We start from the raw sequence: 18228 nt of genomic DNA, 5'->3' as shown, positions 1-18228 counted from the left end.
TCTATCTGGAGGAATACCACTAATAGTTACATTTAAAGAGTGCAGAGGAATGTGCCTATTAGTATGGCTTTTAATATTTCTCAGTTAAATGATGTCTGGTCTTCAAATATTTTGGTAAATATTTTAACTTTTTTTCAAATAATCTGTAAGCAATTATCAATCCAATTCCTACTTCTTAAGAACTTTTATTGTTGTAATAAATAACAGCAGCAATAATAAATTAGTACTTCATTAACAAAGGTTTGATAAATCAGAACCTGTTTCAGCCAGTAGTTTTGTTTAAGAATCATGGTGATGTACCCCACACTTTTCCACTTCAAGACAGCAAATTGTTCTACCTTTTAGATATTTTTTTTCCATAATTGATTTAATCTATCAACAGTAAAGCTTTGTCCCTTGTTTTATTGACCTTTGTTGTCCTGCCTGTTGTTAATTTCCATTGTGGCTTTTTTTCCTCCTTATTCCAATTATGTCCTTTATGCATTTTATATAGATAGCAATTAACTCCCTTTCCTTCTCCATTGTGTCTGGAATATTTTTTAGGAGTTTCACCAAGGTGAAAACGAGAGATTCAAGGAAACATTTGCTACAATGATAATGATAGATATGGATATAGTGCTTCAAAGTTTTTGAGAAACTGTGCATATTAGTTGAGATAACAATATTAGTTAAAGTAAGAAAATACCAAGGATTTTTTTTAATTCCTCTTAATTATAATGTGTCTCACTAGTGAATTCAGATGTAGTAATGTTACATTTTGACTGCTTACAATAAAGTATTATAGATCATAGTAAACTTCTAATTTTATAGATCATTTCTAACATGTATATAGGTCCTGCACCCTGAAAACAGACTCTTACATTTATACATTTAGCTGTTTTATTATTGTAAAAGTAATGGCAGCTGTCATGGGGATAGAAACTATAAACACTAATTCAAGTCTGATTCCTGACATTACTGGCTCTGTACTCCTGGGTAATTCCATTAACTCCATCTTATCTAGGCAATTTAAAGAACTTAAATGGTCTAAAAGGTACTACTAATCTGGATTGGTTTAAGGAGTTTCCTCACCTATACCAATGAAATCCTTGGTTTATTATTTGTCTATTCTCCAATCTCTAGATTTTTAAAGCTCTTTTCTTCCTTTTTTGAACCTAAAAAGTGCAAAAATGGTCATAAGAAGATGAAATTCGCAATTTGTGCAGAAAGAGTTGCTTCATATGCATGAATATATATAATTATAATTGATTGTTGGTTATTACTTTTCATTTTGTCACTTTTTTGTTATTTCTCCATTAGTGTTACTACTGTTTCTGAATATGATAGCTTTCACATTTAGTCTCCATAGCAATTTAAACATAGAGAATTTCTCTGATAATCTATTTCTATCATTGTCTGTTCCTTTTTCTAGGCTAACAGGAAGCTTTGTACCAGATTTAATAGTAAGCATGAGTAGCCAAATGTGGCTTCACCTTCAGACAGATGAAAGTGTTGGATCAGTTGGATTCAAGGTGAACTACAAAGGTAATGATAACAAATTGCTAATAAGCAAAACATTTTTGCTGTATAACCTGCAAAAATTATTAAAATGAAAGTTTAATTGATTTGTTACATTCCCATTAGATTTTATTCAAAAGCTAGTATATATTTAAATAAAATATTTCCCTTTTACTTAGTATTGATTAAATTTTTCCTTTTATTAATTTATGTTTTCATTATGTCTTGAATTCTGCCATGGCTTAAAAAAATCAATCATTCCTTCAGTTTATTGACTGACAATGATTTGAAGGAATATGTGCCTGTTAGGCACTGAAAATATAAGGTTCATTATCTCTTCAAGGCCCATTTCAAAAGGAGAATTTGATGATGAAGAGGGTATAACAAGTGCTTTTCTATAAATAAAAAGGCTTGTATATATTAAGAAATGATGTGGAAAATTGCCCAGTTTTTATATCTATTATGAGTATAAAAATTCTATTTTCAATCAATAAATATTAAGCAACTACCATATGTCAGGCAGTGGAATAAGAAACGGAGATGCAAAAAGATAAAAAGACATTATCCACCCTCAAGGAACTCACAATCTAATAGAGGAGACATCAAAGAAACACATATGGGCAAACAGGTTTTATGCGTGATAAATAGGAAATAAATAAGAGAGGGAGGGCACAGAATTAAGAGAGATTAGGATAGACTTACTATAAAACAATAAAATTTTATTAGAGAATTAAGGAGAGGGACACCAGTAGGTAGAGTTGAGGTATGAGATAATTCCAGATATGAGGAACCAGACAGAGAAAATTTGGAGCCCCTAGGCAGGGGATTGTCTTGTGTATAGAATAACAAAGAGGTAAGTATTACTGAATGGAAGAGTACATGGTGGGGAATAAGGTGTAATAATTCTGGAAAATGGAGAGAGTCAGGTTATAAAATGCTCTGAACATGAAAGAGGATATTTTGTATTTTATTCTAAAGGTGATCTGTAGCCACTGGAGTTTATTAAGAAGAAAGATGTCACATTCAGGTCTATGAGTTGGGAAAATCACTTTGATGACTAAATGGAATTAAATTAAAGAATATCTATCAACATACTATTCTAGTTGTCTATGCATGAGGTGAGAAAAGCCTGGACTAGAATGGTGGCAGCATCAAAAAGGGAGATATTACAAAGCTGAAATCAACATGCCTTGGCCCCAGATTGCATATAGAGGCTGAGAAAGAGCAAAAAATCAAAAATGAAACCAAAGTTTCAAGTTTGAAGGACTGTGAGGTTTGTGTTGCCCTCTATAGTAATAAGGAAGGTATGCAGGTAGGAATTAAGAGTAAAAGATAATAAGCTGTCTTGGACATGATGTGTATAAAATATCTATTAGATATCCAGTTAATTCCATTTCTTCTGAAAAGGCGATTAGAGATGAAAAATTGGAAGTAAACAAACAATTTAAGGCAATGATAATTAGATTTGAGAATCATCAGCATAGAGATGATATTGAAATTCATGGGAGCTAATGAGATCACCTTGTGAAGTAATATGGAGGGATCTAGTTGATGATCCAGAAGAGGAGACAGAATTAGTAAATGAGCCAGGAGAGAGCCAAGTTCTGAGAACCTAGAGAGAAGAGAGTATTAAGGAAGAGAGAATAATCAGCAATGTCAAAAGCTTCAGTGAGGCTGAAGAGAATGAAGATTGAGAAAAGGACATTGGATTTGACAATTGAGAGACTATTGTTAACTTTGGAGAGAGCAGTTTTGGTGGAATGATGAAGTCAGAAGCTGAACTATGATGAGTTAAAGTGTTTGGGAGGAAAGACAATGTATTGTAGATGGCCTTTTTAAGAAATTTAGCTACAAAGTCTCGAAAAGATGTTGGACAGCAGCAGGGTTGGAAGAATCAGTTGAGGGTTTTAGAGAGTGAGAGAAGCATAATCATCTTTGTAGGCAGATAAAAATATTCTAGTAGACAGGGAAAGATTGATGATAGAGTGGGAATGATGAAGGGGAAAATTTATTAGAGGAATTGGAATGGAATAGGTTCATTTGAACAGATCAAAGGGTTAGTGTTGGTAAAAAATAAGGTATGGAGACAGGAGTGAAAGAGTGGCCAAAGGCATCTGAGTGATAGGAGATGAGGCAAGAGACTAGGATTTCATTGTAAATGGCCTCAATTTTTTGCTAAAAAATCCAAAGAGATCTATTTTTAGAGGAGGAAAAAGAGGAATAAGAGAAGAAATGAAAAAAATTTGGAAGTTTTGCTGTAGTGTGTGAGATAGAAAGTTGATGAGGAAGATATTGTAGAATTGCCTAGCAGTTTTGAGGGTTTTGCTTTAATATAAACTCATAAATGATAAAAATAATTTTGTCTTAGCATAAACTCCTAAAATTTACATGAAGAAATATAGCTTTCAGAAGAGGTTTTGCTAAGTTTTAGAGAGAAAATGATCTGTGGTACAGACGCTTGGATCTCTGTTAGCAATGTTGAGTGATGTGTGGGAACAATTTAAGGTTATAAAAGGCTGAGAAGATATTTTGCTTATTAAACGCTTAAATGTGTGAGAGTACAGAAACTTAGTATCAAGTACACCAAAAAGAGAACTCCAGTGTTGAAAATCCTCATGGTAGGTCAGCTAATTCCTATAGAACTTATATGACTAAAGAGGATAAAACAAAAATAATGAGAAGCTTAATAACATTTAAAGACAGGAATGATTAAAAACGAGTTATTTTACATGGAAAGTTAGGGGGTTGTGTTTTTTAAAGAATCATCTGAGTCATTGAGACTTAAGAAGTTCCATTTTAATGTGTTGGACTACAACTACTACTTTGAGAAACTTGCCTTTCAGCTCCTCTGGGAGCCAGAGCTAGACAAAACTTCCCAAAAGGGTTTGTTGCTTTGGACTTCCAACTCTGGTCTGAGAAGGAAATGCAAAGGGGCTTTGTGATTCCTAGTGAGAGGAACTGTGTTCCTGTGAGCTCCATTCTGATTGAATAACAGAGGTGAGTGAATAACTGACCTGTGTTGCTCAGTGTCATAAAATTGGCAGCTGTTTGGCTTAAGAGAACCCCTATTTGTATTAGTACACTTTGTAAACACCCTTAGAAAGAAGATGGCTAATGTGTACAGAGTCTGAATTCAAGTGAAAAAGGGGATTTCCTCAGCCAGGGTATGGGGTTCAGTCCTCAAGTAAGGAAAGTTTTGTGTGGTATAGATGAACCAGTAACCCCGAAGCCTGAAGTACAGCATTAAAAGTTGTCCTTAGATACCACGTTTTCCTACCTCATGTGTTTCCATACCAGGTTCCGTTATGTATATGCCTACTCTTTATCATAGTGAATAATTGATCCAATTTTGGGAGACGGTGATCTGGGTCGATACAGCCATTTTTCAGTTGTTTATGGCTCTTCATGACACAAGTGTTTGAGGCCAAATTTGAACTCAGAAAAAGGAGTCTGCCTCACTCCATGGCCAGCACTCTATCCAGTGCATTTTATTATATATACATTAAACTTTTATATGTTTTTAATATGTTTATAGTACAACATTACTATTTCCTTTCTTCTATTGTTAAATAAATTATTATGTATTCTGATATACATTTAAAGGTATTATTATTTTTAACTTTTAATCCTTTATATATAAATCATATTGTAGGGTTCTCAAGAGTTAAAATAGTAGATGAACTATGTTTCCCCATAACTGAATTAGTTCTAGACTTTGAGAGATCTTCAGTGTAACCAAGTTCATCTCTGGGAACTTAAAGGTTCTAGTTAGACAAATGAGCAAAATCCAGAGACTTGTGGTGTCTTTTACACAATAATATGAGAGATATGAGGTTCGAAGACCTGGGCAGTATGGGTTTTGACTATAAGCTCCTATAGTCTTATAACATTTGTGTGTCACTGGAATAAATCATAGACCACATATGCCAAGTGATATAACACACAAGGGAACAATATATGTATAAAACATGATTTTTGTACTCACAAAGTAAACAACTCATAGAAACTGGATAACTAAAGAAACAACTTTGGAAAATGGAAATATTTGATAAGTGCCTTGAGTAATATAGATACTTATATTCTATGCTATCAAGAATATGATATAAATTTCTATAGGTATTCATTCCACTGATACATATTATAACCCCTTTATATTGTAGATGAGCACTGAGAGTTGTTAGAGTTGAAAAATTCATGATTCTGTAGCCAATTTAGTGATAAATCCCTGTGAGGATAGCTAATTTTTTCCTTTAACTCCAGAATTAACAATTTGTCTCTACTTAAATCATATTTTCCTATAGCTTTTGAGAAGGAAGTATCATCATCATGCCATAACAAAGTACTGGAAAAGGACTTTGATGGACCATAGATCTTTGTCTGTTTCATTTGGTCTGGCCTCAGGAGAATTATAGTGCTGTTAAGAACCCAGAAAGAGCCCTTGCCAGTATCATACTCTTGTTATTCTTTCTTTTTGATCCTAAGAACATTCAGAAAAAATATTTATATTATAAGGCATTTTATAAAATAGTTAGAAAATAAAACATCATTGGTTGGTTGCATATTTGCTAATATTGCCATGAGGTTTCTCATTTTATTAATTGAAAAGAAGTCAAGGACACTGAGTTGATTTCTCTTTGAAGATAACTTAAGATCTTTTAATTTGGAAAGATGACCAAAAGAACTAGTTAAATTCCTTTAAAGTGTCTTTCTTCAAATATAAAGTTACAGTTTGAAGTAAACTTTAAGGAGTGGTTCTTGAGAGTTAATTAATTCCTAGATTAAATAATGATATCGCTTTTCAAAACCTTTTTTAAAGTCTTGTGCATAAGCTCAATGGTTACTCATTTTTCTGTGATGTTAATGAATCTAATAATCTTAATCATGCATTTCAATTATGTTATACCTGGAAGAGTTCCTAGGAACTATCTAGCCTCAAGTTTCATCTTATGGGCAAATTAAGTAAAAGCCAGAGAAGGTAAATGATTTACTTAAGGCCACATAGCTAATTAATTACTGGCAGAATTGGGAACAGAACCCAATTTTCTGGCCTTCCGGTCCACTATTCTTTCTTTCCATGAGACCATCATCATAAGAGTTGTGCTAAGAGCCCACGTTTCCCTAACTCTTGGGTTTCTATACCTAAAGAATGGATGATATAACAGACATCACAGAAAAGGCTGTCATTAATCAATGAATCATTCTGTAGAAATATATTCATGTCATAAGTCCTAACCATTTACTCCAGAGTAAATCACATCCTATGTAACCAGAACCATAAATATTCATAACTGTGCCTGGGAGAAATTCAGTTGTGACAGACAATTATTGGTAAAGGAAGGAATTGTGTTTCCATCTTACATTTACTCTAACTCAAAGCCCTATTTTTCCTCTGCTAGTTAAAACTTTGCATATAACTACTTCCTGCATCAAATAATTTAATTTGTGGCTATTTAGATTGAACATTTGACTTTTCCCAGACCTATTGATCTACTTTGAATTGGAATCATATAATTAGTAGTAACTCATGTGTTCTCATTTCTGTATATCATGTGCCTGATACACATATAGAACTTTCACTAAAGTCATATAGAGACATAGGGATTTGAGGAGTTTGGATACATAAGGAAACTATTAAAATGCAAATAAGAGCACTCTGACTGACACAATATGCAAATGTTAATAAATTCAGTAAAAACAAACTCATGATTTAAAAACATGGAAATGTAAAAGAGCATCTAAAATTAATATTTGTATTTTCTCATATATATTTCAAGTATTATGATGACTATAATACTTTTTTATTAGCAACACTTAATGAAGCTGTGCCAACTTCTCTAATTCAAATTAATCCATTTATATATGCATAATAAAAGGTTCCTTTTTTAGTTGCCCAAACACTAGCTCTTTTCATGTTTATGGTCTTTAGGTTTGAAGACCGAGGGAGGGAATGCATGATTCTGTCAAAGTGATGGAACACCTATGTCTTGTGTTTGTCACTTGTTCCAAAGATTGGATACTATATTAATCTCTCAGAGGAATGGATTCTTTAGTGCAGCAAGTAGAAATTTAGGTAACTGACAATGGAAAAAATGGTTAGCCTAGGTTATAATTTGATCTTCATTTTTTATTGTCTCATACCTGGTAAATAAGAGATTGGCTGGGAAAACAACCTTAGAAAATCTAAAGCTCTTTTTGTAGGTGTTCCAGATCTCTGCAAATCGTTTTCTGATCTAAATGGCTGAATGAGTCTGGCATCTTTATATTCCTCTTGGCTTTATAATTCTTTTCATCTTTTGAAGGTTACCTGTCAAAAAGTCTCTAACTGTTCAAACTTTAGAAACTATATTAATCACCAATGACAGTATTTCAACAAAGAATATAATTGTTAAAACTGCCAGGTTTATGAACTGGTTGGCATGTCAGCAAAGTTACACAGCATTAACCCAGATCCTCATCATTAGAGTCCAGTGGGAAATGGAATTCTGTCATAACATGTTATTTTCCCTCTCCATTTGAATTCTAGGTTCTAATTTGGAGGAGAGTCTCATTTTACTTGTGTGTGTGTATTTGGCTTTTAACTGGAAACATTTTGTAGGAGATATAACTATTCAAATATAGTTTGATTGACAACAATGAAGGATGAATTTATTTTTATCATTATTGATTCTAGCAAGTTTGTTCCTAATTGTTATTATCTATCATAAAAAATCAGCATGATGTAGTGAATTGAGGGTTAGACTTTCAGTCAAAAAGACCCCAGTTCAAATACTACCTTTGACATTTAATTCTTAGCTTGGCCAAATGATTTCATTTCTCAATGTTCAAGGAAACTTCCTAAGATGTATATATTAAGTCATCTATGTGCATGAAGCAAGTTCTCACTATAGGACATCTCACATTAGAGATGAAATAGTTTAATAAGAGAAATGAATGGGTGCAAACTCTGTGTACCCATCTCTCTCTTTCTCTATGCCTTTGATTCTTTTTGTCTCTCTGTCTCTGTCTCTGTCTCTGTCTCTCTCTGTCTCTCTGTCTCTGTCTCTCTCTCTCTCTCTCTCTCTCTCTCTCTCTCTCTCTCTCTCTCTCTCTCTCTCTCTGTCTCTGTCTTTGTCTCCCTGGGTCTGTCTGTCTGTCTATCTGTCTCTCTCCTAAATCTCAAGTGTTTAATATAATTTAGGCAATGAGGATCCAAAGACCTTGAGATGTGTTACAATGTTAACACTAACTATAAATTCAAACCTGACCACAAATGGAAAAGGGGGCAAAATGAAGATATTGGTATGGAAAAAGAATCAAGACAAGGAGTACATTTATCTCTGGTGATAGAATAATAAAATTTCTTATTTCAGTTCCTTCCTAATTAATTTATCAGATATCATTCAGTTTCATTTTTCAGATATTTTTATGTTAAAACATACTCACATTGTTCCTCAGTATGGAAGGAGAAATGTACATGTCTATGAGAGATTTTATTTTTCCCCTTCAAAAATCTACTGATTTAAAGACAAAATAAAAAAAACCTGAATAATGATGTGTTTGTGTGTGTATTTATGTAAGAAAAACTAAAATCTATGCAAATTTTTAATCTATAAGTGCAAAAGTATGTTGAATAAATAGAACAAGCAAATATTGATGGCAAAATATCATTTTTTATATATTGTACTGGTTTCTTAGGGAATGAAAAAAAGTTGAATCTTTGTGTAAAAGATACCCAAAAGCTCTGACAATGTATGTGTTGGTTGACAACAGAATATAAAAGGGAATTTTGAGAGGAGTGAGGTCTCTATAATTTGACTTTCTATATAGTCTAATACATAATAAGCATTGAGTCTTTGGACTAGTTGGAACAGGCCTGGACCATAACATTTTGTAATTTACAACTTGGCTCAGATAATTATTTCCCAGTTTTTATTTTTGATTTTTACAATATATTTTTCCTTGTATATAGAATTTAGGATTTTTGATCTTCTTGATCCAATCCCTGCCTTACATCCACAAAGAAATAATTACTGCTTTGTTGTTTTTTGCTATTGCTACTGCTGCTTGTTGCTATTTTGTTTTTGACAAAAAAGGGGGGGGCAGGCAATGTGTGGGGCATTTGCTTCTAAAATTTCCCTTAGAGGCTCATAACTTTCAAAATACACTTAATCTTCAAGTTCAGTTTAAAAGTTTTCAAAAGACTTGCACCCTTCAAACAGAATTTTTTATGAGAGATATTTTACCTAATTGTGAGTAAATATTACTTAAGGCCAGAGAGTTGGTAATTTATTTCAATTGTATTCTAAATAGTATAGGGAAAAATTCATAACTTATGGGGAAGATAGTGATACAGAGGTGAAATTAGGTAATTTAATACAAAAGATATAAATTAAAATTATATTTAAAATGTACTTTATTGAGGGCAGAAAATTTAGAGGGATATGAAATAGAGCTAAAGTAATACTTTGGTAAAGGGGATTTGAATTAAATTAGACTGACTGAGAGTTTGTTTTGTTGCTTGAATGAGAAGAATAGACCCAAAATAATGGTGTAGCTTCTTCTTTTTGAAGGAATAGTTATCACTTTGAGAGAAGCTGAAGACAGCGACTTTTATACTTATTTTCTCCCTTGTTAGACTGTGAGTTCCTTGACATCAGGAGTATTTTTCTCCTTTCTTTGTTTTCTCAGGGCTTAGCACAGTTCCTGGCACAGAATAGGTGATAAATAAATGCTTGTTAGCTTATCTTGAAAGTCTTCAACATCAAAAGAGATTTTCATTTTTCAATTACCTATTAAAAGGAAAGCAGAACCAGACCAATAGATAAAAGCCATATTGAAATTATTTATTTTATTTTATTAGTGCTGAAGCTATAACTGAAAAGGGAAGGGAAAGTTAGACAGTCATTCATTCAAGATAAAAATTGATAAAAAGTAGAAACATTTGAAATTAGTTAAGGACCCCTGAAAATATTGGTTTTTCTTTTGTTTTGATACTTGCCTTATAGTGGGACTTTATGTAGAGGGTAAATTGAATATATTAATTCATTTTTTAATGTGAAAAAAGACCTTTCAGAGTCTCAGCAATCAGTGATTAAAATGATTATGAAGACTGATTTTTCTATATGGATATTTTCTTAATTTCCTTTTTGATAGAGCCTCTTAAAATATTTATATCTATATATACATATCTGTATGTATATATGATTCTTTACAATAAAATTTTCATTAGTTATTTTAATTAACAAAAAGTGTTTCACTCATCACATTTTATCTTTTTTTAGTTCATTACTTTAATTATGACTCTCTTTATTACTGATCTTTCCACAATATGTCACTTTTGCTAGCATTCAGATAATTTCAAAGAGAGATCTTAAAAAAATAAAAACTGATAGATTCAGAGGTGTACTTTCAAAGGATGTTAAAAATCTAGCTGTGCAGTCAATCCATTGAATAAATCCACAATTAATTTTATGCTATTTTCTGGCATGCCCTCTCAAAAAAATTCCATTGTAGTATTGCCTTTTGAAGTTTTTATTTGAAGGAATTAATTCAATTCAATTCAACAAAGATGAAATAAGTGCCTACTGTATGCAAAGGGTTGAGGATACAGTGTCAGAAACCAATGAATTCTAATCCTCATAGAGTTTATATAATACAGGCAGGCTATACTAGATAAATTAAAAAAAGTAAGTCCAAGGAAATCTGTAGAGGGAGAGAACAGAAATTACTAAGGAAATCAGAGAAAGTTTCACAGAGCAGATGACACCCAAGTTGAGCCTTAAAGGAAAACATGGATCATGAGCAATGGAAATAAAAGGAATATGTATCTGGGTTTAAGGAATAGCCTGTGAAAATTCGTAGAAACAGAAGATGACATCACATTTGGAAAGAAAGGAAGAAAGAAAGAAGAAAGGAAGGAAGGAGGAATAAATAGCATTTACATTGAACCTATTAGATGAAAGACACTGAGTTAAGTGCTTTTTGCATCTTATAATGGTCCTGTAACTTAGGTAATGCTATTATTCCCATTTTACACTTGAGGAAATTGTAACATGGAAAATGGCAGGGAGTCCCCTGGAATTCTGGGTGAGGCTTGACCCTGTACCTTGCAGGAATTCCACCCTGCCATTTTCCATGTTACAGAAATATAGCTAATACAAGTCTGAGGCTACCTTTGAGCTCAGGTTTTCTTGATTCCAGGCCAAGTACTCTATCCACTGTACAACTTAGCTGCCTATCTTGTTTTTACTAAATTCAGTTTGGCTAGAACTAAAGCTCATGAATTGGAGTAACACAACATAAAGTTGTAAAGGTAGCTAAGAACCAGACAAGGGAGAGAGGCTTAATTACCAACATGATGGATTTTATTTTATACACCAAGAGCTAATGAAGTTTTTGAGTAGAGTTGGGATCTATTCCTTAGGAAGTTTAATTTGACAACATGTGGAGGATGGATTGGAGAAGAGAGAACATGGAAGCAGGGGGAGCAATTAGGTGTTATTGGAATACTTCAGGAAAGAATCAGAGACTCATATAATTTTAGAGTTGGAAAGGACCTCAGTGGCCATCTACTTCAACATTAAAAAAAGAGGATTACTCACTAACATACCCAGCATAATGATTATCTAGTCTCTGCTTGAAAGACATCAAAGGAGAGGGGACCCATGACATCTCAAGGTAGCATGTTTCTCTTTTTTGACAGCTTCAAGAGGCCTTGAAGGCCCTGACTAGTACATTGTATGTAAGTAAGGATTTTAATGGGCAGCTAAATGGGTTGGTGGATAGAGTGTGGGGCCTCCATTCAGGGACACTCATATTCCTAAGTTTAAATCTGGCCTCAGACACTCACTCGCTATGTGATCCCAGGCAACTCACTTAACCCTGTTTGCCTCAGTTCCTCATCTGTAAAATGATCTGGAGAAGGAAATGGCAAATTATTCCATCATCTTTGCCAAAAAAAAACCTAAACAGGGTTACAATATTGGATAGGAATTAAAAATGACTGAAAAATATTTTGATATTCCACTGATTAGCCCAGAGTCCCGTTGGCAGAGTGGTATGTGTGTCCTGGCATGCCAGAGGGGATGCTACGTTCCCTGTCTCTACCGCACCTGAGGATAATTTTCACATGCCCCACTCCTCCTCCCAGCAGCCCAATGGGAGCATTTCCTCCCTCTGCTGTCTGAGGTAATGTGTGAGGCTCACAGGTAGCTTGAAGGTGCAGTTTGGGCATGCAATCTCTAAAAGGTTCACCAGCACTGGCCTAGAGGATAAGGCTACCCTCTCTGCTTGAATGCTTCAGTCGTGCCCAAGGGTTGTTGCCTCAGTGGAACCTGCCCTGACCAGCTGCATTCCACATATATCCTAGATTCTTGACATGACCTCTTTAATTGTTTGGGGCTTAAAAATTACTTGTACTTTTGTAAATTATGCTGCCCCAGAATTTGTTTTGAGGCCTTCTATTATTGTTTTTGGAGGGTAATTTGATAGAGATGAGCTAGATCCATTTACCTTCAGCTCTACCCCACCTCTCTCTGGTTACTTAAAATGAAAAAAGTCATCCTGGCTTAGAATGGCAAGAAATTCACTTCAGTGGTCATATGCCTGGTGCTGTTCCTTTTTGACCCTCAGCCCTGCTTCTAGACTGTCTTTGAATTCATTATCTAAGGGAGCTCTGTGGAGCGACAGCCTTCCTGCCAACATCCTTGCCAACTACCTTTGGGAAGCTAAGCCCAAGAATCTCAGGAATAGCCGTACTCTTTAAACCAGTAATTCTGTTTTCATCTTGACACAATAATTATCCAGAGCAGGATCAACCAACTCCAAATCTTCCTAACAATACATCTACCCTATGTCCTACATTTACATAAAGAAACCATAATGTTCTGCTAAAATCCAGTTTATTTGTATTGCTGGTGGAGTTGTGAATGGATCCTACCACTCTGGAGGGCAATTTGGAACTGTGCTCAAAGACTATAAAATAATGCATAGGCTTTGATCCAGTAATATTACCACTAGGACTGTATCCCAAGGAGATTGGAAAAAGGGGCGGGGTTGCAGTTTAAGGACCTACCTGTATAAAAGTATAGTGGCTCTTTTTGTGGTGGCAAAGAATTGGAAATTGAAGGGAATCAGCTGGAGAATGACTGAACAAATTGTGGTATACAATGATGATGGAATACTATTGTGTTGTAAGAAATGATGAACAGGATGCTTTCAGAAAGAACTAGAAAGACCTACATGAAATGATGCAGAGTGAAATAAGTATAACCAGCAGAACACTGTACACAGTAATAGCAATATTGTGGAATGTTGAACTGTGATAGATTTAGCTCCTCTCAGCAAAACAATGATCCAGGACAACTTCGAGGGACTTATAATAAAGAAGGCTATCCATTTCTAGAGAAAGAACTTATTGGAGTCAGAATGCAGAAGAAAGTGTACAATTTTTTACTTGTTTATTTGAGTTCTTGCTTTTGTTTTTTGGTTTTATATGATTATTCACTTATAAAAATGAACAATATGGAAATATGTTTTAAATGATAATACATGTCTAGTCCAGACCAAATTGCTTGAGAGTTCTGGGAAGGGAAAGGAAAGGGAAGAAGGGAGACAATTTAGATCATATAACTTTGGAAAACTAATGTGGATATTTATTACATGTAATTAATTAAAAATAAATTACAAAAAACAGACTATTAAAGTAGTCTAAGTGAGATTGATAAATCCTTGGAGTTTGGAACATCTATGTGAATGGAAAGGAGGTAAAAAATGAAGAAGAAGCAATAGGTCCTGGAAATTGATCCAATATGAAGGATAGAGGAGAAATATGAACCTAAGACATATCAACTAATATAATGAGATGTAATAAAAACATAAGTGAAAACCTGTTTTAAAATTTGAAATCTAAAATTTAGACTAATACTATTTTCAGCTATATTTGTACCAAAAGTAAAAAGATTTAAAAGTAAAATATAAAATAAAAATAAATCCAGGTTACTAGGTATAAGGTACTATTTTCAAATCAACCAGTATAGAAAATGATATTAACTTTGCCCAACTTTTTCTTGATGAAGCTATGCACATCCTTAGTTATCTACTATTCCTATTTCCAAATACTCAAAAACATTTTTCGATAATATTTTCTGGAATTTTTCTAGGAATAATTTAAATTATTAAACAAACAGTAGTAGACTCCTGTTTTCTTCCTTTTTCAAAAATGGAATCATTCGTGTTTCTTCGATCCTACTACCAATATCATTTTCCTGTGATTTTTCAAAGATGTTTAATAGCCACCCAGTATTCATAGGTATTGATTGGTTCTTTAGCTACTCTGGGCTACAGTTTTCCCTTACCTATTGTGTTAAATCCTTTGAGGGCTATTTGACAATGTCTTGTTATCTCCTTTTATTCCCCCTGGGTTTCAGTTTTTTGTTTATATTTTTATTCTCAAAGTAAGTGACAGATAAATTAATAAAGACTGTTAGCATATAGTAACATAAAATGTAGTTTCCAAGAATTCCTCATACATAATGAGGAATAATGATTAATAAACAAAGATTTATTAATTTATTAATTAACATTTAATTATATATATATATAATTTAATTATAAAATTAAAAATTAATGATAAATTATGTCTTTGTACCTAACCAGACTGATCCACAGAAAATAGACATGGTGCACATCATACTCAGAAGTATTTTACCATATTATGAATCTGTTAGAATTCTGCTTTCATTAGCAAAATTTTTGAGAAATAATACTCACCTTCTTGTAATAAAGAAGCATTGACGTAGGACTACGTCAAAATATTATGCATAAAATTTAAATGTGGAAAAAATCTCATTACGGGTATTTAGCCTCCTCATTTTTATAGAGGAGACCAAGGTTCTGAGAAGCTAATTGCTATGGAAACAAATTTGGTAATTGCTTTAAGTGACCAGATAATTGGCTAATAGAGTTGATAATGATAAAAAAAAAAGCAAAATTTATTAGTCATTAGTTCAAGATCAAGGTTTGTTGTTGTTGTTTTTCTGAGACATTTTGTTTAGAATTCTCATACTGTGAAACCTGAGCACAAAGTTGAAGCAAAGTTCATTTTGAGATGCTTCAAGTTTTGATGTGAAGATAGCTTTAGTAACTCATTCTGCTAAAAATAATTTCAGTAATTACTGCTCTCTCCTGTTAAGTAGCACGTTGGCTTTAAATGAAACACCTGCTAAAACCTTTTCCAGACCTGATCTAAAGTTAGCAATGTAGGTTTATGTAGATTTTACATGGAAGAGTGTCATGTAACTTTCTTGTGTGCTTGAAAATGCCAGTTTTATATTGGAAATAATGCATTTTCTTTCTTTGCTATCATTATATGTTCAATTCCTATCAGAGATTCATTTGCAAAATTCAGTGACTAAGTAGACATGACTTTAACTGTCAAGACTAGGGTTCAGAACTTCTGTTTCTCCATGATACTTTAAAATTATACCATTGATACATTGGAATTTTTAAGGCTTTTTCAGAGAACTTAGGGAGGATGTAGACTTGCAATACATACAGGCTTGCCATATGTCTCATCTTCTGTATAATGTGAATCTTAATTCATTTTGAATGGAGATGCTTCACATGGTGCTATGCTTAAAGTCTCATAACATATATTTTGCTATCCATAAAGTTTGACTATATAAAGTGGGATTATAATTATTTCCTTAGTAAGTTGCTGAATAATGACAGTCAGATAATTATTAGAAGGTAATGATACTAATATAGTAATGAGCAAATAGTAGTGGCTCAATAAATAATTGCTTGTTGACTAGAAATGGAATAAAACAAATATTACTTGAATTCATAATTGAAAAATAAACATAATTTATTTCTGTTTCAAGACTAATTAGCCCTGCTCAGAGATAGACTAGATGACCATCTAGACAGTATGATTCAAAAGCAATAAGGAATTGACCCTTATTAGAAAAAACACTGGGACTATGAGATATGCCATGCCTAATCCTACCTGAATTTCCCTTTATTTTCTTCAAGGAACTATACTTCAGAGCTGTCAGTCTCCTCTTGTCTTTGCTTGGGCCCTGAGCTGTGTCATTTTCCCATCATCCCTCAGATTCTCTTCTTTTAGGCTTAGACACAAACCTTTCTTCCTCTTAATTCACAAAGAACAATCAAGATTTAATTTTCATTGGACATTTATATAATGGGTCATATGAAGCAGAAATATAGACTTATACGAATACATACAGGTGTGATGCATTATGCATTGATGCAGAGTGAAATAAGTAGAACCAGGAGAACACTGTACACAGTAACGGCAATATTGTAGAATAATGAACTGTCATAGACTTAGCTACTCTCAGCAAAACAATGATCCAGGACAATTCTGAGGGACTTATGACAAAGAATGCTTCCTACCTCTAGATTGAGAACTGTTGGAGTCAAAATGCAGAAGAAAGCACACAATTTTTCACTTGTTTATTTGGATTTGGGGTTTTGGTTTTATATGATTATTCATTACAAAAATGAAAAACATGGAAATACATTTTACATGGTAATACATATATAACCCAAATTAAATTATTTGCCAGTTCTGGTTGGTAAGGAGGGAAGGGAAGGAGGGAGACAATTTGAATCATATAACTTCAGAAAACTTACATGGAAATTTATTACATGTAATTTTTTAAAAATATAATAATAATTTTAGAAAAGAAACAGAAATATAGTAGTAAGACTACTTACAAGACCATGTCCTATTATTAGAGAAAAATAATGGGCCTGCTTGATCCTGGAAAACTGTGCCATTCTTGTTTGTATCAATTAAATATATCCTGGGAGAAGATATACACACTATTGAACTCATTTCATTCTTCTGTGCAGCATTCTGTTTTACATTCTTGTTTTAAATTTGCTAGTTCAGTACTCCTATGTGACAGAGTTCAGAAGAATGATTGTCCTTACTTTGTTTTTGGACCAAGAAAGAAGTGAATGGAAGAGAGGAAAAGAGGCAGATGTCACATAATAGAAAAAAGGATTTTCTAACACTATCCACAAGTGGAATGAACTTACTCAAAAATCCACTGAAGATTTACAAACAGGTTGTGGTTTAAACATTTTTCTCCACTCCAACTATTTGATTTCATAAGTCTGTGAGAATCTGGGAGGTAATCAAAGTCTTCTAGAGCATATATAGCTGTTTATTATTATTGTTATTATTATTATTATTATTATTATTATTATTATTATTATTATTAAGGACTGGACCTGGAATAAGGAAGATGAGTTCAAATCCAGCCTCAGACACTTACTAGATATACAATTCTGTGCAAGTCACTTAACCTCTTTGTGCCTGAGGTTTTTAATTATAAAATGAGGATAAGAGCAGCACCTCCAGGGTTGTTGTGAGAAAAAATGAGATAATATTTTTAAATGCTCAGCACAATTTATTTCCAAGTCAAATAAAATGTACCATTTCCAAATCCTAGATAAATTCATTCTCAAGTTAAGATATATGCTTACTTAACTTTGAGCATTTAAAAAAAAAGGACTTAAATCCTTTTTCATTCTGCCCTCCCACCCCCATATGTTTGTAACCAAAAAAAAAAAAACTTTTTTTGCCAGGGAACTTGCTAAGGAAGCTCTCCCTCTAGCAAACTCATGAAGTTGCCTCCAATTTTTTTTATCCTTACCTTCTGTCTTAGTCTTGATACTAAATATTGGCAGATCATAAAGGCTAGACAGCTGGGGTTAGGT

General features: G+C 33.3%; 1 protein-coding gene across 1 annotated transcript in view; it reads left to right on the top strand.

The window, feature by feature from the left end:
• The window catches only part of CSMD3 (CUB and Sushi multiple domains 3), a 1590968-nt gene that overhangs the window by 862031 nt on the left and 710709 nt on the right, over window positions 1–18228 (top strand). The window contains exon 12 of the mRNA XM_044684131.1: window positions 1412–1524. Within this exon, the coding sequence (XP_044540066.1) occupies window positions 1412–1524 (113 nt within the window). The remainder of the gene's footprint in view (window positions 1–1411; window positions 1525–18228) is intronic.

The sequence above is a fragment of the Gracilinanus agilis genome, chromosome 1 (assembly GCF_016433145.1).
Source record: "Gracilinanus agilis isolate LMUSP501 chromosome 1, AgileGrace, whole genome shotgun sequence".
NCBI lineage: Eukaryota > Metazoa > Chordata > Mammalia > Didelphimorphia > Didelphidae > Gracilinanus > Gracilinanus agilis.
The sequence above is the reverse complement of the archived record's forward strand: the minus strand, read 5'-3'. Positions and strand labels throughout refer to the sequence as shown.